Raw genomic sequence first — 24,765 nt, 5'->3', positions numbered from 1 at the left:
ACACAAACAATGTGGTCTACATACAACACACAAACAATGTGCTCTACATACAACACAAAAAGACAAAAGATATGTTTCAAAGGGCCAATTTATTTCAGGCCAGAACAAATTGACACAACTATTTTAACTATCGGCAACATAATGGCACTTTAACTTGAAGTAGATAGGATCTTTGATCCAAGACACAACTTACATTTAACTAAAATGTTGTTTTCTTTGTGCTCGACAAAAGAAAAGTATTGAGTATGTCTCCATGTTAAGAAACTCGACTTCTGGCTTCACCATGATGTCTTGTTAGTTGTTATGAGAGTAGCGTGTGTGTGTGTGTGTGTGTGTGTGTGTGTGTGTGTGTGTGTGTGTGTGTGTGTGTGTGTGTGTGTGTGTGTGTGTGTCAAGACTTGGTCCGGGGTGTGTGCTTTTCCAGGATGCAACGGAAAGTTGGCACGGGCGAGACGGGAATTAAGGTACATGATTTATTTATTAACTATAAATACAAAAAAAAGGATCAAACAAAAGGCGCGCACAGTGGCGGAGAATAAACTATGAACAATTAAACAAAACTTGCAAACTATGGCTTGAATAAAGAAAACTTACTTGGCATGGACAAAAAAGGAGCAGCGTGAACATGGACATGAAAAAATGGACAGAGCATAAATGTGGTGTGAGGTCGTCAGGACGAACAACAGAAAATGAATGAACTTAAATACTATGGACATGATTAGTGAAAGCAGGTGCGTGACTCAAAACGTGAAACAGGTGTGTGACGTGACAGGTGAAAATTAATGGTTGCTATGGTGACAAACAAGAGTGCACAATGAGTCCAAACGTGGAACAGGTGAAACTAATGGGGTAATCATGGAAACAAGACAAGGGAGTGAAAAGACAGAAACTAAAGAGTCCTATTACTAAACAAAAACATGACTTAACACAAAACATGATTACACAGACATGACAGTGTGTGGCCCTTTAAGATATGACAGCATGTGAGGTGAGTGACGTCAGTGAGTGAGTGGGCGAGAAAGGTGAGGGAGCGGCGACAGTGAGTGCGTACAGGTGCTCTAGCTTGGTGGATGGCTGCGTCCAATAAAGTCACAAAGTTGCAACAAAACCGCCGGCCTCGTCATTCACCCTCAGCTGTAAAGACCCACTTCCGGGTAAAGTGAAGGTTGTAGCCCCGAAGTACATAGGCCCTGGAGGAACATCTCGCCTGCGCCCCTCAACTACAGTCTGGGCGGCGCCCCCCTCCCCCACCCACACAAAGCACGCCTCTTCTTTTCCTTGTGACACAGAAGGACGACACCGCAGCGCTGCAATAAAACACACTCAGATCTTCTGTTTCTAGCCGATACTACATAAAAAATAACGTAAAATAACCCAGTAACGCATCATGTAGTAACGCTAACTGAGTTACTGAATATAAAAAAATAACGTGTTAGATCACTAGAAAACGACTTCCGGACGGCTTCGAAGCAATTCTGGACCACCATCCGCCGCCTCAGGAAGGGGAAGCAGTGCACTATCAACACCGTGTATGGCGGGGATGGTGTTCTGCTGACCTCGACTGCGGATGTTGTGGATCGGTGGAGGGAATACTTCGAAGACCTCCTCAATCCCACCAACACGTCTTCTTATGAGGAAGCAGTGCCTGGGGAGTCTGTGGTGGGCTCTCCTATTTCTGGGGCTGAGGTTGCTGAGGTAGTTAAAAAGCTCCTCGGTGGCAAGGCCCCAGGGGTAGATGAGATCCGCCCGGAGTTCCTTAAGGCTCTGGATGCTGTGGGGCTGTCTTGGTTGACAAGACTCTGCAGCATCGCATGGACATCGGGGGAAGTACCTTTGGATTGGCAGACCGGGGTGGTGGTTCCTCTCTTTAAAAAGGGGAACCGGAGGGTGTGTTCTAACTATCGTGGGATCACACTCCTCAGCCTTCCCGGTAAGGTCTATTCAGGTGTACTGGAGAGGAGGCTACGCCGGATAGTCGAACCTCGGATTCAGGAGGAACAGTGTGGTTTTCGTCCTGGTCGTGGAACTGTGGACCAGCTCTATACTCTGGGCAGGGTCCTTGAGGGTGCATGGGAGTTTGCCCAACCAGTCTATATGTGTTTTGTGGACTTGGAGAAGGCATTCGACCGTGTCCCTCGGGAAGTCCTGTGGGGAGTGCTCGGAGAGTATGGGGTATCGGACTGTCTGATTGTGGCAGTCTGCTCCCTGTATGCTCAGTGCCAGAGCTTGGTCCGCATTGCCGGCAGTAAGTCGGACACGTTTCCAGTGAGGGTTGGACTCCGCCAAGGCTGCCCTTTGTCACCGATTCTGTTCATAACTTTTATGGACAGAATTTCTAGGCGCAGTCAAGGCGTTGAGGGGATCTGGTTTGGTGGCTGCAGGATTAGGTCTCTGCTTTTTGCAGATGATGTGGTCCTGATGGCTTCATCTGGCCAGGATCTTCGGGCTCTCACTGGATCGGTTCGCAGCCGAGTGTGAAGCGACTGGGATGAGAATCAGCACCTCCAAGTCCGAGTCCATGGTTCTCGCCCGGAAAAGGGTGGAGTGCCATCTCCGGGTTGGGAAGGAGATCTTGCCCCAAGTGGAGGAGTTCAAGTACCTCGGAGTCTTGTTCACGAGTGAGGGAAGAGTGGATGGTGAGATCGACAGGCGGATCGGTGCGGCGTCTTCAGTAATGCGGACGCTGTATCGATCCGTTGTGGTGAATAAGGAGCTGAGCCGGAAGGCAAAGCTCTCAATTTACCGGTCGATCTACGTTCCCATCCTCACCTATGGTCATGAGCTTTGGGTTATGACCGAAAGGACAAGATCACGGGTACAAGCGGCCGAAATGAGTTTCCTCCGCCGGGTGGCGGGGCTCTCCCTTAGAGATAGGGTGAGAAGCTCTGTCATCCGGGGGGAGCTCAAAGTAAAGCCGCTGCTCCTCCACATGGAGAGGAGCCAGATGAGGTGGTTCGGGCATCTGGTCAGGATGCCACCCGAACGCCTCCCTAGGGAGGTGTTTAGGGCACGTCCGACCGGTAGGAGGCCGCGGGGAAGACCCAGGACACGTTGGGAAGACTATGTCTCCTGGCTGGCCTGGGAACGCCTCGGGGTCCCACAGGAAGAGCTGGACGAAGTGGCTGGGGAGAGGGAAGTCTGGGCTTCCCTGCTTAGGCTGCTGCCCCCGCGACCCGACCTCGGATAAGCGGAAGAAGATGGATGGATGGATGGATGGATAGATCACTAGTTACCGCTGAAACTAACGGCGTTATAGTAACGCGTTACAAAGTCCCAACACTGAAAAAGAGTTGTGTCTTCCTCAAACATTGTGCCTTCAAATGTGGGATTTAGTTGCCAAAGCAGCCGGCTGGTCTATCACTAATACTCAGTGAATACTCAAGTTGCCAATGGAGTATTGTTGGCCCTTTTTGGATGTTTGTTCGTTGGTTTTATGGTTGCAATGACATCAGGACTCCTATTGGCATTTTTACTTCCATGGATTCATGAGTCAGCATTAAATAAAAGAGACGTGTTCTTGCCTCTCATAAGGATTGAGAATTATTGTCCTTGAATAATTGTATTAGTGTTCCTAGTCCAGTGTTTAATAACTTCGAGCAGGGTCAACCTAGTGAGTGCTGACCAGCACTGGCATGCAAAGTCTGCATTTGACAGCTCCAATAAAGAGCTGAGTCCTATTTCCTTTCTGCAGCCAACTGTTAAGAGGACAAGGAAACCAAATACTCCACTGTCGCTCTTTCTTCTGGCAGCGGGTCAAAAGCGACAGTTTGTCACGGCGATGTTAGTTAGTCCTTTAAGGGTTCTGTCAGCACGACACGGCAGTAAGAAAGATTACGTTTAATGCATGGAACATGTTAGTCCTTTAAGGGTTCTGTCAGCACGACATGGCAGTAAGAAAGACTACGTTTAATGCATGGAACATGTTAGTCCTTTAAGGGTTCTGTCAGCACGACACGGCAGTAAGAAAGATTACGTTTAATGCATGGAACATGTTAGTCCTTTAAGGGTTCTGTCAGCACGACACGGCAGTAAGAAAGACTACGTTTAATGCATGGAACATGTTAGTCCTTAAAGGGTTCTGTCAGCACGACACGGCAATAAGAAAGATTACGTTTAATGCATGGAACATGTTAGTCCTTTAAGGGTTCTGTCAGCACGACACGGCAATAAGAAAGATTACGTTTAATGCATGGAACATGTTAGTCCTTAAAGGGTTCTGTCAGCACAACACGGCAGTAAGAAAGACTACGTTTAATGCATGGAACATGTTAGTCCTTTAAGGGTTCTGTCAGCACGACACGGCAGTAAGAAAGATTACGTTTAATGCATGGAACATGTTAGTCCTTTAAGGGTTCTGTCAGCACGACACGGCAGTAAGAAAGATTACGTTTAATGCATGGAACATGTTAGTCCTTTAAGGGTTCTGTCAGCACGACACGGCAGTAAGAAAGACTACGTTTAATGCATGGAACATGTTAGTCCTTAAAGGGTTCTGTCAGCACGACACGGCAGTAAGAAAGATTACGTTTAATGCATGGAACATGTTAGTCCTTTAAGGGTTCTGTCAGCACGACACGGCAGTAAGAAAGATTACGTTCAATGCATGGAACATGTTAGTCCTTAAAGGGTTCTGTCAGCACGACACGGCAGTAAGAAAGATTACGTTTAATGCATGGAACATTTTAGTCCTTTAAGGGTTCTGTCAGTACGACACGGCAGTAAGAAAGATTACGTTTAATGCATGGAACATTTTAGTCCTTTAAGGGTTCTGTCAGCACGACACGGCAGTAAGAAAGATTACGTTCTATGCATGGAACATGTTAGTCCTTAAAGGGTTCTGTCAGCACGACACGGCAGTAAGAAAGATTACGTTTAATGCATGGAACATGTTAGTCCTTTAAAGGTTCTGTCAGCACGACACGGCAGAAAGAAAGATTACGTTCTATGCATGGAACATGTTAGTCCTTAAAGGGTTCTGTCAGCACGACACGGCAGTAAGAAAGATTACGTTCAATGCATGGAACATGTTAGTCCTTTAAGGGTTCTATCAGCACGACACGGCAGTAAGAAAGATTACGTTTAATGCATGGAACATGTTAGTCCTTTAAGGGTTCTGTCAGCACGACACGGCAGTAAGAAAGATTACGTTCAATGCATGGAACATGTTAGTCCTTTAAGGGTTCTGTCAGCACGACACGGCAGTAAGAAAGACTACGTTTAATGCATGGAACATGTTAGTCCTTTAAGGGTTCTGTCAGCACGACACAGCAGTAAGAAAGACTACGTTTAATGCATGGAACATGTTAGTCCTTTAAGGGTTCTGTCAGCACGACACGGCAGTAAGAAAGATTACGTTCAATGCATGGAACATGTTAGTCCTTAAAGGGTTCTGTCAGCACGACACGGCAGTAAGAAAGACTACGTTTAATGCATGGAACATGTTAGTCCTTAAAGGGTTCTGTCAGCACGACACGGCAGTAAGAAAGATTACGTTTAATGCATGGAACATGTTAGTCCTTTAAGGGTTCTGTCAGCACGACACGGCAGTAAGAAAGATTACGTTCAATGCATGGAACATGTTAGTCCTTAAAGGGTTCTGTCAGCACGACACGGCAGTAAGAAAGATTACGTTTAATGCATGGAACATTTTAGTCCTTTAAGGGTTCTGTCAGTACGACACGGCAGTAAGAAAGATTACGTTTAATGCATGGAACATTTTAGTCCTTTAAGGGTTCTGTCAGCACGACACGGCAGTAAGAAAGATTACGTTCTATGCATGGAACATGTTAGTCCTTAAAGGGTTCTGTCAGCACGACACGGCAGTAAGAAAGATTACGTTTAATGCATGGAACATGTTAGTCCTTTAAAGGTTCTGTCAGCACGACACGGCAGAAAGAAAGATTACGTTCTATGCATGGAACATGTTAGTCCTTAAAGGGTTCTGTCAGCACGACACGGCAGTAAGAAAGATTACGTTCAATGCATGGAACATGTTAGTCCTTTAAGGGTTCTGTCAGCACGACACGGCAGTAAGAAAGATTACGTTTAATGCATGGAACATGTTAGTCCTTTAAGGGTTCTGTCAGCACGACACGGCAGTAAGAAAGATTACGTTCAATGCATGGAACATGTTAGTCCTTTAAGGGTTCTGTCAGCACGACACGGCAGTAAGAAAGACTACGTTTAATGCATGGAACATGTTAGTCCTTTAAGGGTTCTGTCAGCACGACACAGCAGTAAGAAAGACTACGTTTAATGCATGGAACATGTTAGTCCTTTAAGGGTTCTGTCAGCACGACACGGCAGTAAGAAAGATTACGTTCAATGCATGGAACATGTTAGTCCTTAAAGGGTTCTGTCAGCACGACACGGCAGTAAGAAAGACTACGTTTAATGCATGGAACATGTTAGTCCTTAAAGGGTTCTGTCAGCACGACACGGCAGTAAGAAAGATTACGTTCAATGCATGGAACATGTTAGTCCTTTAAGGGTTCTGTCAGCACGACATGGCAGTAAGAAAGATTACGTTTAATGCATGGAACATGTTAGTCCTTTAAGGGTTCTGTCAGCACGACACGGCAGTAAGAAAGATTACGTTTAATGCATGGAACATGTTAGTCCTTAAAGGGTTCTGTCAGCACGACACGGCAGTAAGAAAGACTACGTTCAATGCATGGAACATGTTAGTCCTTTAAGAGTTCTGTCATCACGACACGGCAGTAAGAAAGACTACGTTCAATGCATGGAACATGTTAGTCCTTTAAGGGTTCTGTCAGCACGACACGGCAGTAAGAAAGACTACGTTCAATGCATGGAACATGTTAGTCCTTTAAGGGTTCTGTCAGCACGACATGGCAGTAAGAAAGATTCCGTTCAATGCATGGAACATGTTAGTCCTTTAAGGGTTCTGTCAGCACGACACGGCAATAAGAAAGATTACGTTTAATGCATGGAACATGTTAGTCCTTTAAGGGTTCTGTCAGCACGACACGGCAGTAAGAAAGACTACGTTTAATGCATGGAACATGTTAGTCCTTTAAGGGTTCTGTCAGCACGACACGGCAGTAAGAAAGATTACGTTCAATGCATGGAACATGTTAGTCCTTAAAGGGTTCTGTCAGCACGACACGGCAGTAAGAAAGATTACGTTCAATGCATGGAACATGTTAGTCCTTTAAAGGTTCTGTCAGCACGACACGGCAATAAGAAAGATTACGTTTAATGCATGGAACATGTTAGTCCTTAAAGGGTTCTGTCAGCACAACACGGCAGTAAGAAAGACTACGTTTAATGCATGGAACATGTTAGTCCTTTAAGGGTTCTGTCAGCACGACACGGCAGTAAGAAAGATTACGTTCAATGCATGGAACATGTTAGTCCTTTAAGGGTTCTGTCAGCACGACACGGCAGTAAGAAAGACTACGTTTAATGCATGGAACATGTTAGTCCTTTAAGGGTTCTGTCAGCACGACACAGCAGTAAGAAAGACTACGTTTAATGCATGGAACATGTTAGTCCTTTAAGGGTTCTGTCAGCACGACACGGCAGTAAGAAAGATTACGTTCAATGCATGGAACATGTTAGTCCTTAAAGGGTTCTGTCAGCACGACACGGCAGTAAGAAAGACTACGTTTAATGCATGGAACATGTTAGTCCTTAAAGGGTTCTGTCAGCACGACACGGCAGTAAGAAAGATTACGTTCAATGCATGGAACATGTTAGTCCTTTAAGGGTTCTGTCAGCACGACATGGCAGTAAGAAAGATTACGTTTAATGCATGGAACATGTTAGTCCTTTAAGGGTTCTGTCAGCACGACACGGCAGTAAGAAAGATTACGTTTAATGCATGGAACATGTTAGTCCTTAAAGGGTTCTGTCAGCACGACACGGCAGTAAGAAAGACTACGTTCAATGCATGGAACATGTTAGTCCTTTAAGAGTTCTGTCATCACGACACGGCAGTAAGAAAGACTACGTTCAATGCATGGAACATGTTAGTCCTTTAAGGGTTCTGTCAGCACGACACGGCAGTAAGAAAGACTACGTTCAATGCATGGAACATGTTAGTCCTTTAAGGGTTCTGTCAGCACGACATGGCAGTAAGAAAGATTCCGTTCAATGCATGGAACATGTTAGTCCTTTAAGGGTTCTGTCAGCACGACACGGCAATAAGAAAGATTACGTTTAATGCATGGAACATGTTAGTCCTTTAAGGGTTCTGTCAGCACGACACGGCAGTAAGAAAGACTACGTTTAATGCATGGAACATGTTAGTCCTTTAAGGGTTCTGTCAGCACGACACGGCAGTAAGAAAGATTACGTTCAATGCATGGAACATGTTAGTCCTTAAAGGGTTCTGTCAGCACGACACGGCAGTAAGAAAGATTACGTTCAATGCATGGAACATGTTAGTCCTTTAAAGGTTCTGTCAGCACGACACGGCAATAAGAAAGATTACGTTTAATGCATGGAACATGTTAGTCCTTAAAGGGTTCTGTCAGCACAACACGGCAGTAAGAAAGACTACGTTTAATGCATGGAACATGTTAGTCCTTTAAGGGTTCTGTCAGCACGACACGGCAGTAAGAAAGATTACGTTTAATGCATGGAACATGTTAGTCCTTAAAGGGTTCTGTCAGCATGACACGGCAGTAAGAAAGATTACGTTTAATGCATGGAACATGTTAGTCCTTTAAGGGTTCTGTCAGCACGACACGGCAGTAAGAAAGATTACGTTTAATGCATGGAACATGTTAGTCCTTTAAGGGTTCTGTCAGCACGACACGGCAGTAAGAAAGAAAAGAGAAACCAACAGGCAGCCATTGTGTTTTAAGCTGCTTAGTTCTAAACCTAAACTCTCAGGAATATTTAGGCTCATAATGCCAGCGGGTGAAAGTGCGTTCTGCATGTTATTAGTGAGATGGACTCAAGTAGCATGTGGAGAAAAGACTAATATTAAAGTTTGATGAGGGTCAGTGCAAGCTGAGCTCTAGTGGAGAAGAACTTGTACGTACACGACTAGCTACACTGATAACATTATCTATCATGTTCCAGTAGACCTTGCTCAGCTTCATGTTCTTCAGACCACAAACTAGAAGTAGACCTGGTCCTGGTCCTGGTCCATGGTTCACTTGTGTTAAAGGCAGGTCCCAGGTTACAACTCTGGACAAGCACAGAATAAAATGAGATTTGAGTATTTCTTTCATTCCCCAGCTGGGTCCTGGAACATTGAACTCCTCCTCTGGCTGCTGACCTATGAGTCATCTCCGGTTTTATGCTGATGAGGATCATCCATAAGTCAGATCTATGGCTGATGTTGTGTGGATATTATTTTCTCTCCTAGTCATCTATTTGCTTATTTCCTCTGCTCAGAAGGGCCCAGTTGGACTTCTGTGGAAGTGTACAAAACATGTTCTTCTTTCACCACGTCACATTGCAACTAGCCTAGTGGTGCTCTCCTCTTCTCTCCATGTGTCCTCACTACATCTGCATTTTAAACTTGTTTCACCACGTCACATTGCAACTAGCCTAGTGGTGCTCTCCTCTTCCCTGCATGTGTCCTCCCGACATCTGCATTTTAAACTTGTTTCACCACGTCACATTGCAACTAGCCTAGTGGTGCTCTTCTCTTCCCTGCATGTGTCCTCACTACATCTGCATTTTAAACTTGTTTCACCACGTCACATTGCAACTAGCCTAGTGGTGCTCTCCTCTTCCCTGCATGTGTCCTCACTACATCTGCATTTTAAACTTGTTTCACCACGTCACATTGCAACTAGCCTAGTGGTGCTCTCCTCTTCCCTGCACGTGTCCTCACTACATCTGCATTTTAAACTTGTTTCACCACGTCACATTGCAACTAGCCTAGTGGTGCTCTCCTCTTCCCTGCATGTGTCCTCACTACATCTGCATTTTAAACTTGTTTCACCACGTCACATTGCAACTAGCCTAGTGGTGCTCTCCTCTTCCCTGCATGTGTCCTCACTACATCTGCATTTTAAACTTGTTTCACCACGTCACATTGCAACTAGCCTAGTGGTGCTCTCCTCTTCTCTGCATGTGTCCTCACTACATCTGCATTTTAAACTTGTTTCACCACGTCACATTGCAACTAGCCTAGTGGTGCTCTCCTCTTCTCTGCATGTGTCCTCACTACATCTGCATTTTAAACTTGTTTCACCACGTCACATTGCAACTAGCCTAGTGGTGCTCTCCTCTTCCCTGCATGTGTCCTCACTACATCTGCATTTTAAACTTGTTTCACCACGTCACATTGCAACTAGCCTAGTGGTGCTCTCCTCTTCCCTGCATGTGTCCTCACTACATCTGCATTTTAAACTTGTTTCACCACGTCACATTGCAACTAGCCTAGTGGTGCTCTCCTCTTCCCTGCACGTGTCCTCACTACATCTGCATTTTAAACTTGTTTCACCACGTCACATTGCAACTAGCCTAGTGGTGCTCTCCTCTTCCCTGCATGTGTCCTCACTACATCTGCATTTTAAACTTGTTTCACCACGTCACATTGCAACTAGCCTAGTGGTGCTCTCCTCTTCCCTGCACGTGTCCTCACTACATCTGCATTTTAAACTTGTTTCACCACGTCACATTGCAACTAGCCTAGTGGTGCTCTCCTCTTCCCTGCATGTGTCCTCACTACATCTGCATTTTAAACTTGTTTCACCACGTCACATTGCAACTAGCCTAGTGGTGCTCTCCTCTTCCCTGCATGTGTCCTCACTACATCTGCATTTTAAACTTGTTTCACCACGTCACATTGCAACTAGCCTAGTGGTGCTCTCCTCTTCCCTGCATGTGTCCTCACTACATCTGCATTTTAAACTCATGTTCATGCTTTCACAACGCTCCAGGCTCCAGTGGACATTAAAAGATGGAACATAAACAGTGGACATTACAAGATGGAACATAAACAGTGGACATTACAAGATGGAACATAAACAGTGGACATTAAAAGATGGAACATAAACAGTGGACATTACAAGATGGAACATAAACAGTGGACATTACAAGATGGAACATAAACAGTGGACATTACAAGATGGAACATAAACAGTGGACATTACAAGATGGAACATAAACAGTGGACATTACGAGATGGAACATAAACAGTGGACATTACAAGATGGAACATAAACAGTGGACAATACAAGATGGAACATAAACAGTGGACATTACGAGATGGAACATAAACAGTAAACATTACAAGATGGAACATAAACAGTGGACATTACGAGATGGAATATAAACAATGGACATTACGAGATGGAACATAAAACAGTGGACATTACAAGATGGAACATAAACAGTGGACATTACAAGATGGAACATAAACAGTGGACATTACAAGATGGAACATAAACAGTGGACATTACGAGATGGAACATAAACAGTAAACATTACAAGATGGAACATAAACAGTGGACATTACGAGATGGAACATAAACAGTGGACATTACGAGATGGAACATAAAACAGTGGACATTACAAGATGGAACATAAACAGTGGACATTACGAGATGGAACATAAACAGTGGACATTACGAGATGGAACATTTAAACAGTGGACGTTACGAGATGGAACATAAACAGTGGACAATACAAGATGGAACATAAACAGTGGACATTACAAGATGGAACATAAACAGTGGGACAATACAAGATGGAACATAAACAGTGGACATTACAAGATGGAACATAAACAGTGGACATTACGAGATGGAACATAAACAGTGGACATTACGAGATGGAACATAAACAGTGGACGTTACAAGATGGAACATAAACAGTGGACGTTACAAGATGGAACATAAACAGTGGACATTACAAGATGGAACATAAACAGTGGACATTAAAAGATGGAACAAACAGTGGACATTACAAGATGGAACATAAACAGTGGACATTACGAGATGGAACATAAACAGTGGACATTACGAGATGGAACATAAACAGTGGACATTAAAAGATGGAACAAACAGTGGACATTACAAGATGGAACATAAACAGTGGACGTTACAAGATGGAACATAAACAGTAGACATTACAAGATGAAACATAAACAGTGGACATTACGAGATGGAACATAAAAAGTGGACATTACGAGATGGAACATAAACAGTGGACATTACAAGATGGAACATAAACAGTGGACATTACGAGATGGAACATAAACAGTGGACATTACAAGATGGAACATGAAAACTATGTTGCCAGCCCAGCCAGGAGTCTTGTATCGCCTCCTTTCAACTTGTGTAGATGTCTCTGCAGGTGAGTTACAGTACATGCAGAGTTGTCCTTACCTGTGTCTCCAGCATGTCTCCTCTCTGGATGTTTGTACAGGTGAGTTACAGTACATGCAGAGTTGTCCTTACCTGCGTCTCCAGCATGTCTCCTCTCTGGCTGCCTGCTGGTCTCTCCTCTGTGCTGTTGGTGCGTCGAATGGACAAACTGTGAGCCTTGCGCTTTTGCTTGGGGTGGCGAGCAGCTGAGGCGGAGCTGCTTCCACCCTCCACGGGCATGACGCCTACTTTGCTGGGTGCTGCCGCCCCCTACCTGAAGTGCAGGCAGCGCTCAGTCAACACCATCTGCCTGCAGGTACAACAGGAAGTGCACGGTGAGTGTGCAGGATGTAGCCTGACACATTCATCTACTTACAAGAACACACGGGATAAACACCGTATTTTAAGGACTATAAGCCACTACTTTTTTCCTACGCTTTGCACTCTGCGGCTAATTTGTTTGTGCTGAAAATGTGTGTTATTATTTGTGCTACGGCGCCATCTTTTGGACAAGTTCGCTTCTTGCAGGTGCTGCGGCTTGAACGTCTAAATTCTTCCCTTCTGTTTACTGGTAGTAATAACAATAACAATAATAATAATAATAACGGATTAGAAAATAAAAATAAAAAAAATACAAAAAATAACGGATTCGATTTTAATAGCACTTTTCTATAGTATATGTGCCGTTTTGTCTACTAGTTGTCCATAGCGTTTCTACTTGTACGGTTTCTACATTCATCAGTCCAAGCAACGTTTGCATGTTTTACAATATAACTACAACAATTCATACTTACTAAACTGTCTTGTTTAATAGTAGTGTTTTCATACATGTTTTTCTGTATGTACTGTCGTAATGTTGTCAAGCTAGCAGCTAAAATGCTAACACGTTTATGAGTGTCTGTGTTAGTATTATTAACTTTATAATTGCATTCTTTTTGTACCATTTCATTTCTCACAAATGTGTCAGTAAATTGACCAAAAGGTCACCGGGGAGTTATTGAGTCTGTTTATCTGATTGGAGATGACTTCTGTTTTGTTTGATCAGATGTTTTACTGCCATGTTGCATGCACCGTTTAGAAACAATTAAGGTATGTAAAACAACATTTCACAAGGTATATATCTGCTGCTTATAGTACGGTGCGGCTAATATATGGAATATATATATCACCTAGGGGTGTAACGGTACACAAACATTTCGGTTCGGTACGTACCTCGGTTTAGAGGTCACGGTTCGGTTCATTTTCGGTACAGTAAGAAAACAACAAAATATACATTTTTTGGTTATTTATTTACCTAATTTGTAAACAATGGCTTTATCCTTTCAACATTGGGAACACTATAATAATTCTGCCCACGTTAATCAACATTAAACTGCCTCAAGTTGTTGTTTAGATTAAATAAAATGACAAAACTTTTGTTCTACATATAAAAAGTGCAACATTAAACAGTTTCAAGTCAACTCATCATGCTTCATTTATTACAGCATTTGGGAAGCCTGTAGTAGATTTTTATTATGTAAATATTATATATTTATCAACATGTGATAGCAGGGACCCTGCCATTCAAAACTAGGCTGCTGCATTTCTAATGATTAATGTAACTATAGCTGGAAAAAATAGTACAATAGCAATAGGAGAGACTATTCATTAGGGCTGAAACGACGCGTCGACGTAGTCGACGTCATCGGTTACGTAAATACGTCGAGGACGTTTTTGTTCGTCGACGCGTCGCATATTTACGTCACACTACCGTCATGGCGAAGCGCAAAGCAGACGATGCAAGCGGTGCGAGCAAGGGGAAAAAAGCACGCCAAAAGTCGTCAAAAGTGTGGGAGTATTTCAATAAACGGCCTAAGAAGAAACGCTACTTTTACTCCGCTACTTTTATCTACATTCAGCTCGCTACTAATTTTTATCGATCTGTTAATGCACGCTTTGTTTGTTTTGGTCTGTCAGACAGACCTTCAAAGTGCCTGCCTTACTGGTGACGTTTCACTTCGTTCCACCAATCAGATGCAGTCACTGGTGACGTTGGACCAATCAAACAGAGCCAGGTGGTCACATGACCTGACTTAAACAAGTTGAAACAAGTTATTCGGGTGTTACCATTTAGTGGTCAATTGTACGGAATATGTACTGTACTGTGCAATCTACTAATAAAAGTTCCAATCAATCAATCAATCAAAAGTGTGAAGGAAAAAAAGACCGTATTTCAACCGTACATCCCGTCAAAAGCCTAAAGACTGACTGCACAGTTCCTGTCTTCACAATAAAAGTCCCGCTCCATCGCGCCTGCACTTTCAAAATAAGAGTCTCCGAAAGCCAGCGCAAACAAGCTAGCAAGCTACGGAGTTTGCCGCCAATGTATTTCTTGTAAAGGGTATAAAAACGAATATGGAAGCTGGACAAATAAGATGCCAAAAACCAACCACTTTCATGTGGTATTAGACAGAAAGGAGGAACCTTTTTTCTCCTCCATTTGAAAACGTGGACGTTATCATCACTACTGTCTGATTACAATCAATGCAAGTCATCAGAATCAGGTAATACACCAACTTATATTCTTATGTTCATGAAAGAAAGGAATCTATATGTGTTAAACATGCATGTATATTCATTAAAACACCTTTAACATGTAAACAAAAACGGCAAAATAAATAAATATAAATTATATACTGTATATATCAATGTATGTATATATATATATATATATATATATATATATATATATATATATATATATATATATATATATATATATATGATATGTGTGTGTATGTTACTCAGTACTTGAGTAGTTTTTTCACAACATACTTTTTACTTTTACTCAAGTAAATATTTGGGTGACTACTCCTTACTTTTACTTGAGTAATAAATCTCTAAAGTAACAGTACTCTTACTTGAGTACAATTTCTGGCTACTCTACCCACCTCTGCTAATAATGTTGTTGTATGCACACTGTGTCGAGCGGAAATGGCCTATCATAGCAGCACAACGGCAGCGTTCTTGCCATCATCATCAACTAGTCAATCGTCCGCGTGAGTATACGTTGTCATCATTACACAAAAACATGAATGTGTCATTTGTATCTGCGTTGTAAATTCATAAACTAAAGCACCGTTTCGCTCTGAGAGGAGAGTTTGGCGTGCCTGTTCAGTGTTTACAAAGACGCGCTCCTCTTTAACGCTAACGTTAATTAGTTGTGCAAATACCTTTTACAACATTAACAATTACGTATACTATGTACAAACGAACAATTAACTTTCACTTTAATCATACTATCATTGTTGTGTTATTAAGCAAAATAAGCAAAAGTTTTACTTTTGTTGAAATGTTTACACTGTTACAGAATATTTCGTTTTGCACTTTTTTGTATTGGATGTTTATCTTTATTTTTGCACATTTTAGCAAATAAGCAATACTTTTACTTTTGTTGAAATGTTTACACTGTTGTTACAGAATATTTCCGTTTTGCACTTTTTTGAATTGGATGTTTATCTTTATTTTTGCACATTTTAAAGCAAAATGAGCAATACTTTTACTTTTGAAATGCTTATACTATTGCAGAATATTAAGATTTGCACTGGATGTTTACTTTTATATTTGCACATTAAAAGCAAATAAGCTACTTTTAATGTTGTTAAATGTTTACATTGTTACAGAATATTTTGTCATGTTGTTGTCAATGTTGACTGAGTGGCCATACTTTTTTTTTTGTAAATAAAAGCCATGCCTTTTGAAAAAACTGGCCTACATTTATGTTTTCATCTTCATTTTAAATAAAAAAAATAATCGGTAAAAGGAAAAATAATCTATAGATTAATCGAAAAAAATAATCTATAGATTAACCGATTAATCGAAAAAATAATCTATAGATTAATCGATAGAAAAATAATCGTTAGCTGCAGCCTTAATATATATATCACCTAGGGGTGTAACGGTACACAAACATTTCGGTTGGGTACGTATCTCGGTTTAGAGGTCACGGTTCGGTTCATTTTCGGTACAGTAAGAAAACAACAAAATATACATTTGTTTGGTTATTTATTTACCTAATTTGTAAACAATGGCTTTATCCTTTTAACATTGGGAACACTATAATAATTCTGCCCACGTTAATCCACATTAAACTGCCTCAAGTTGTTGCTCAGATTAAATCAAATGACAAAACTTTTGTTCTACATATAAAAAGTGCAACATTAAACAGTTTCAAGTCAACTCATCATGCTTCATTTATTACAGCATTTGGGAAGCCTGTAGTTGATTTTTATTATGTAAATGTTATATTTTTATCAACATGAGATAGCAGGGACCCTGCCATTCAAAACTAGGCTGCTCCATTACTAATGATTAATGTAACTATAGCTGGAAAAAATAGTACAATAGCAATAGGAGAGACTATTCATCCCTGAACACCATGGAGTTCTTGTAGGCTTAATGATGCACTTACATTATTATATCAACTATCAGAGACAGATTGTTAACTTCATTATCTTTGTGTCAACATGTGTTGGAGTATTGTTAATTCATCATTATCACTAAGTAGTTAGACACAGCAACAACAGGCTATTTTCACACAATGTTATATTCATGTACTTGTGGTGGCCCGCAACAAGTACATTAAGTAAAGATAATCAAATGTATTTTGATAAAGACAGGTGTTACATCTGTTTACAAAACATTAAGGCTGAAACGACGCGTCGACGTAGTCGACGTCATCGGTTACGTAAATATGTCGACGTCGTTTTTATGCGTCGACGCGTCGCATATTTACGTCACACTACCGTCATGGCGGAGCGCAAAGCAGACGATGCGAGCGGTGCGAGCGAGGGGAAAAAAGCACGCCAAAAGTCGTCAAAAGTGTGGGAGTATTTCAATAAACGGCCTAATAATGTTGTAGAGGCGAACAGCTGTCTCGTCAGCTGACGCGCTAGCTCGCAACCGTGGCTGTTTAGCAACCAGCCAAACCCCACTTAATAAAATTATATTTTATCTTAGAGCACATCCGCATCCCTATTCACCTAGGCAACCCCGGGAAATGTATATAATTCGGCATTATTTCGGCCAGTCGGCTTATATGATCAGAGCCGATCAGTTTACGTTCACGCGCAGGTATAACGCGGCGCGCTCCCGTCTCATCTGCTGGGGCACGAGCCCAGTAATTAGACCGCTGTGTCAAATGAAGGAGTACAAAAGACGCCAGCGCAGAGTGGAAAAAGGTTTAGTTCATTACAGATAACCAAGAGTTGTGCCAAAAGTATGTAAGATTTAATATTTCTCTTCGTGGGTGTGGCGCACTTGTTGCGCTGTAGAGAGGGGGGGGGGGGGTTGTGTGCATGTAGCGTGCTTAGTCTGGAGGCTAAATACACACAGTGTGTTATGTAACTGTTGTTTAGTGTTGATATTCTTTGCTTAGTTTGATAAATGTTGGAGCAGTTTGCTTCATCAGGAGGGTGAAGTCACTCAACTTCAAGTGTTGGATTTAACTGTGTTGGATCATTGGCTGCTGGTGAGGGCATAGAAAAAGGGGCATTTTTCTACCAGTAGACGGCGTTTAAGATTGAGTGTTTCACTGCTAAATTAATAATATATTTATATTGAATATGGATTTTAAATATGTATCTAAATAGGTGGTTAATTGGTTAGGTATTTATGTATTTGCATATTGGGTTTTCTGCTGCATTTATCTATTGTGTTTCTGGGTTTAAATGTATTTTATATGTATCTTGGTGCATTTATGTTGAGACAATTTATTTAAAATCTGTTTTAACGTAAAGGGAAAAGATGTGTCCATTTTCTTGCACTTGTTTAATGGTTAAGAGTTTGATAGCCTAATTAATAATTGTAAATTATGGTATTGATAATTGATTGATTTTTTTACAGCATGTTTATCTTGTGGTGTTTTGTCCTTAAAGGTTTTTCACCTACTAAAGAAGCTAAAGGCTACTAAAGGCTACTAAAGACAGCTAATGACAGCTAAAGAAACTAAAGTCTACTAACACTGCTAAAGACTGCTAAAAAGACTAAAGAAGAAAAAAGAAGCTGTTTCTTCGTTGGAAAAACTGTTGCAAACTAAAGGAAAATAAAAGGAATAAGTAACTACGGTCTGGTCTTTTGAGTGAAATCCAGAAGCCACATTGAGCATTGGTACATCCCTTCAAGTGTGGGATAAGCACAGCGAAAAAAGCAAAACACTTGACAGTTGTTGTATGCAGACTGTGTCGAGCGGAAATGGCCTATCATAGCAGCACAACGGCTATGAAGGAACATTTGAAAAGAAAACACCCGACAGCGTTCTTGCCATCACCATCAACTAGTCAATCGTCCACGTGAGTATACGTTGTCATCATTACACAAAAACATGAATGTGTCATTTGTATCTGCGTTGTAAATTCATAAACTAAAACACCGTTTCGCTCTGAGAGGCGCGTTTGGCGTGCCTGTTCAGTGTTTACAAAGACGCGCTCCTCTTTAACGCTAACGTTAACTAGTTGTGCAAATACCTTTTACAACATTAACAGTTACATATACTATGTACAAACCAACAATTAACTTTCACTTTAATCATACTATCATTGTTGTGTTATTAAGCAAAATAAGCAATACTTTTACTTTTGTTGAAATGTTTACACTGTTACAGAATATTTCGTTTTGCACTTTTTTGTATTGGATGTTTATCTTTATTTTTGCACATTTTAAAGCAAAATAAGCAATACTTTTACTTTTGAAATGCTTATACTATTGCAGAATATTAAGATTTGCACTGGATGTTTACTTTTATATTTGCACATTAAAAAGCAAATAAGCTACTTTTAATTTTGTTAAATGTTAAAAGTTTTAAATGTTTACATTGTTACAGAATATTTTGTCATGTTGTTGTCAATGTTGACTGAGTGGCCATACTTTTTTTTTTTGTAAATAAAAGTCATGCCTTTTGAAAAAACTGGCCAACATTTATTTTTTCATCTTCATTTTAAATTAAAAAAATAATCGGTAAAAGGAAAAATAATCTATAGATTAATCGAAAAAAATAATCTATAGATTAACCGATTAATCGAAAAATAATCTATAGATTAATCGATAGAAAAATAATCGTTAGCTGCAGCCTTACATGCTACATAAACAATGTATGAATACATTAGATATCTATAGACTGTATCTCTGTTGCTGCAGCTGCAGAGAGTTTATGACACTTTGTATTGATATTTTCTATTACATTCTTCCCTTAAATGATCATGTTTACAGTCATTGTTTTATATGTATTTTTTATGTATGTCGCTTTGGATAAAAGTGTCTGCCAAATACTTCAACATAAACATATATAAACACCTGAAAGTCTTTATATCAGCTAAAACCACCAATCTGTTTCACTGGATTCAGAATTATTATTATGGTTACTATTAAGGTCATACTCTTGTTTGCTAGCAGCTAGGATTTCAGTACTATTGAAGATCTTTGCTCCTTCTCAACTCTGTGCTAATATTCTTTTCACAAAATACAAACAATAGTACGTTAACGTTAATTAAACCTGACTTGTGAAAAGTAATCCCCCGATTCCTATTTTCAACAGTCCGCTCATTTGAGCAGGAAACCGCTGAACACCATCTTTGTTTTCTACCTGTCAACTGTCAGTTTCACAACTTTGTTTTCTACCTGTCGACTGTCAGTTTAGCATCTTTGTTTTCTACCAGTCGACTGTCAGTTTAGCATCTTTGTTTTCTACCTGTCGACTGTCAGTTTAGCATCTTTGTTTTCTACCTGTCGACTGTCAGTTTAGCATCTTTGTTTTCTACCTGTCAACTGTCAGTTTAGCATCTTTGTTTTCTACCTGTCAACTGTCAGTTTAGCATCTTTGTTTTCTACCTGTCGACTGTCAGTTTAGCATCTTTGTTTTCTACCTGTCAACTGTCAGTTTAGCATCTTTGTTTTCTACCTGTCAACTGTCAGTTTAGCATCTTTGTTTTCTACCCGTCGACTGTCAGTTTAGCATCTTTGTTTTCTACCCGTCAACTGTCAGTTTAGCATCTTTGTTTTCAACCTGTCAACTGTCAGTTTAGCATCTTTATTTTCTACCTGTCAACTGTCAGTTTAGCATCTTTGTTTTCTACCTGTCAACTGTATCTTTGTTTTCTACCTGTCAACTGTCAGTTTAGCATCTTTGTTTTCTACCTGTCAATTGTCAGTTTAGCATCTTTGTTTTCTACCTGTCAACTGTCAGTTTAGCATCTTTGTTTTCTACCTGTCAACTGTCAGTTTAGCATCTTTGTTTTCTACCCGTCAACTGTCAGTTTAGCATCTTTGTTTTCTACCTGTCGACTGTCAGTTTAGCATTATTGTTTTCTACCTGTCAACTGTCAGTTTAGCATCTTTGTTTTCTACCGTCAACTGTCAGTTTAGCATCTTTGTTTTCTACCTGCCAACTCTCAGTTTAGCATCTTTGTTTTCTACCTGTCAACTGTCAGTTTAGCATCTTTGTTTTCTACCTGTCGACTGTCAGTTTAGCATCTTTGTTTTCTACCTGTCAACTGTCAGTTTAGCATCTTTATTTTCTACCGGTCAACTGTCAGTTTAGCATCTTTGTTTCCTACCCGTCGACTGTCAGTTTAGCATCTTTGTTTCCTACCCGTCGACTGTCAGTTTAGCATCTTTGTTTCCTACCCGTCGACTGTCAGTTTAGCATCTTTGTTTTCTACCCATCGACTGTCAGTTTAGCATCTTTGTTTTCTACCTGTCAACTGTCAGTTTAGCATCTTTGTTTTCTACCTGTCAACTGTCAGTTTAGCATCTTTGTTTTCTACCTGTCAACTGTCAGTTTAGCATCTTTGTTTTCTACCCGTCGACTGTCAGTTTAGCATCTTTGTTTTCTACCCGTCGACTGTCAGTTTAGCATCTTTGTTTTCTACCTGTCAACTGTCAGTTTAGCATCTTTGTTTTCTACCTGTCGACTGTCAGTTTAGCATCTTTGTTTTCTACCCGTCAACTATCAGTTTAGCATCTTTGTTTTCTACCTGTCAACTGTCAGTTTAGCATCTTTGTTTTCTACCTGTCAACTGTCAGTTTAGCATCTTTGTTTTCTACCTGTTGACTGTCAGTTTAGCATCTTTGTTTTCTACCCGTCGACTGTCAGTTTAGCATCTTTGTTTTCTACCTGCCAACTCTCAGTTTAGCATCTTTGTTTTCTACCTGTCGACTGTCAGTTTAGCATCTTTGTTTTCTACCTGTCAACTGTCAGTTTAGCATCTTTGTTTTCTACCCGTCGACTGTCAGTTTAGCATCTTTGTTTTCTACCCGTCAACTGTCAGTTTAGCATCTTTGTTTTCTACCAGTCGACTGTCAGTTTAGCATCTTTGTTTTCTACCTGTCGACTGTCAGTTTAGCATCTTTGTTTTCTACCTGTCGACTGTCAGTTTAGCATCTTTGTTTTCTACCTGTCAACTGTCAGTTTAGCATCTTTGTTTTCTACCTGTCGACTGTCAGTTTAGCATCTTTGTTTTCTACCTGTCAACTGTCAGTTTAGCATCTTTGTTTTCTACCTGTCAACTGTCAGTTTAGCATCTTTGTTTTCTACCCGTCGACTGTCAGTTTAGCATCTTTGTTTTCTACCCGTCAACTGTCAGTTTAGCATCTTTGTTTTCAACCTGTCAACTGTCAGTTTAGCATCTTTATTTTCTACCTGTCAACTGTCAGTTTAGCATCTTTGTTTTCTACCTGTCAACTGTATCTTTGTTTTCTACCTGTCAACTGTCAGTTTAGCATCTTTGTTTTCTACCTGTCAATTGTCAGTTTAGCATCTTTGTTTTCTACCTGTCAACTGTCAGTTTAGCATCTTTGTTTTCTACCTGTCAACTGTCAGTTTAGCATCTTTGTTTTCTACCCGTCAACTGTCAGTTTAGCATCTTTGTTTTCTACCTGTCGACTGTCAGTTTAGCATTATTGTTTTCTACCTGTCAACTGTCAGTTTAGCATCTTTGTTTTCTACCGTCAACTGTCAGTTTAGCATCTTTGTTTTCTACCTGCCAACTCTCAGTTTAGCATCTTTGTTTTCTACCTGTCAACTGTCAGTTTAGCATATTTGTTTTCTACCTGTCGACTGTCAGTTTAGCATCTTTGTTTTCTACCTGTCAACTGTCAGTTTAGCATCTTTATTTTCTACCGGTCGACTGTCAGTTTAGCATCTTTGTTTTCTACCTGTCGACTGTCAGTTTAGCATCTTTGTTTTCTACCCGTCAACTGTCAGTTTAGCATCTTCGTTTTCTACCTGTCGACTGTCAGTTTAGCATCTTTGTTTTCTACCAGTCGACTGTCAATTTAGCATCTTTGTTTTCTACCTGTCGACTGTCAGTTTAGCATCTTTGTTTTTTACCTGTCGACTGTCAGTTTAGCATCTTTGTTTTCTACCTGTCAGTTTAGCATCTTTGTTTTCTACCTGTCAACTGTCAGTTTAGCATCTTTGTTTTCTACCTGTCGACTGTCAGTTTAGCATCTTTGTTTTCTACCCGTCAACTGTCAGTTTGGCATCTTTGTTTCCTACCCTTCGACTGTCAGTTTAGCATCTTTGTTTTCTACCCGTCGACTGTCAGTTTAGCATCTTTGTTTTCTACCTGTCGACTGTCAGTTTAGCATCTTTGTTTTCTACCCGTCGACTGTCAGTTTAGCATCTTTGTTTTCTACCTGTCAACTGTCAGTTTAGCATCTTTGTTTTCTACGTGTCAACTGTCAGTTTAGCATCTTTGTTTTCTACCTGTCGACTGTCAGTTTAGCATCTTTGTTTTCTACCCGTCGACTGTCAGTTTAGCATCTTTGTTTTCTACCTGTCGACTGTCAGTTTAGCATCTTTGTTTTCTACCCGTCAACTGTCAGTTTAGCATCTTTGTTTTCTACCCGTCAACTGTCAGTTTAGCATCTTTGTTTTTTACCCGTCAACTGTCAGTTTAGCATCTTTGTTTTCTACCCGTCAACTGTCAGTTTAGCATCTTTGTTTTCTACCTGTCAACTGTCAGTTTAGCATCTTTGTTTTCTACCCGTCAACTGTCAGTTTAGCATCTTTGTTTTCTACCCGTCAACTGTCAGTTTAGCATCTTTGTTTTCTACCTGTCAACTGTCAGTTTAGCATCTTTGTTTTCTACCTGTCGACTGTCAGTTTAGCATCTTTGTTTTCTACCTGTCAACTGTCAGTTTAGCATCTTTGTTTTCTACCTGTCAACTGTCAGTTTAGCATCTTTGTTTTCTACCTGTCGACTGTCAGTTTAGCATCTTTATTTTCTACCTGTCAACTGTCAGTTTAACATCTTTGTTTTCTACCTGTCGACTGTCAGTTTAGCATCTTTGTTTTCTACCCGTCGACTGTCAGTTTAGCATCTTTGTTTTCTACCCGTCAACTGTCAGTTTAGCATCTTTGTTTTCTACCCGTCGACTGTCAGTTTAGCATCTTTGTTTTCTACCTGTCAACTGTCAGTTTAGGCTGCTCGCCGGCTCCTCATCACCACTTCAAGATGGCGGCCCAACTTCTCGCGTCACAGCAGCCAATGCTGCGTCTACTTATAAAAGATGTCTAAGCTGCCAACCGCCAAAAACATTCAAACAAAGGCTGCTCTCACCACGTGCCGCTGACGTCTCCCGCTCTCAGAGGCGTTAGTCCCCAAGTCTGCTTTAGATGATTTAGTCAAGTCTGCTTTAGATGATTTAGTGAAGCTCTCCTGGACTTGAAACTGACTTCCGTGTATTTGTTAGACTTGAAACTGACTTCCGTGTCACGTGGTGTTTTTACTCCAACCAATCAGCGCTCACGCTACTCGTAAAGCAGCCAATAGAAACGCGGTGACGTCAGACGCAGGGCTCGTGTCGCGCGACGCTGAATGTGTCTTCGCAAAAAGGAGAGGGGAGATAATACATGAAGTGGTCCAACAGAGGAGAGAAGGATGAACATTAATATTAAATTAAAATTCAAACAATGGAAAGCGCTTCAGAGATTTGACACGTCACGTATTTATTGTATCTACAGTTGAAGGCGCAATGACTTCCGGTGTACGTCGCGTTTTCACGGCCGACAACCAATCAGAGCTCACGCCGCTAATATATTTGCCAATAGAAGAGCGGTGACGTCAGACGCAGAGGGGAAGTCGACGCGCTCCAGTGAAGTCGAAGGCAAAAAGAGGCGATATGAAGGCAGCAGTCATCAGCTGTCAGACACAACAACAAGTACGTCTTTCCAGTTATGCTTCCTAAGTCCTCACAATGTCATTAAGTGCTCATACTTGCCTTATCGGACGCTTGGGCGGAGCAGGTCACATTTGATGCGGTGGTCCGATGGCGTGTTGACGAGCAGAGTAGCTAATAAAAGCAGAAATGGAATCTAATCTTACGCATTGTCTGCGAGTCTTGATCACGTTGACCTAAAAAGCATCGCCGCGCCAATGTTTACTTTATATATCTGCTAGTGTAGTTGTGTTACAGAACACTGAACATG

At 41.1% G+C, this 24,765-nt stretch overlaps 1 protein-coding gene across 4 annotated transcripts in view; it reads right to left on the bottom strand.

Annotated features, from left to right (window-relative positions):
- The window catches only part of wdr37 (WD repeat domain 37), a 69,498-nt gene that overhangs the window by 44,594 nt on the left and 139 nt on the right, over window positions 1-24,765 (bottom strand). The window contains exons 1-2 of one of the 4 annotated variants that reach the window (XM_061964842.2): window positions 24,554-24,656; window positions 12,393-12,605 (exon numbers count right to left, since the gene is read on the bottom strand). In XM_061964842.2, coding sequence (XP_061820826.1) covers window positions 12,393-12,539 — 147 coding nt within the window. In that variant the 5' untranslated portion in view covers window positions 12,540-12,605; window positions 24,554-24,656. Of the gene's footprint in view, window positions 1-12,392; window positions 12,610-23,896; window positions 24,043-24,553; window positions 24,657-24,765 lie in introns of those variants that run through there. The other 3 variants (XM_061964839.2, XM_061964840.2, XM_061964841.2) reach the window with 3 other exon arrangements.

This window comes from Nerophis lumbriciformis, linkage group LG07 (assembly GCF_033978685.3).
Source record: "Nerophis lumbriciformis linkage group LG07, RoL_Nlum_v2.1, whole genome shotgun sequence".
Classification (NCBI taxonomy): domain Eukaryota; kingdom Metazoa; phylum Chordata; class Actinopteri; order Syngnathiformes; family Syngnathidae; genus Nerophis; species Nerophis lumbriciformis.
This window is presented reverse-complemented; position numbering and strand designations above follow the sequence as displayed.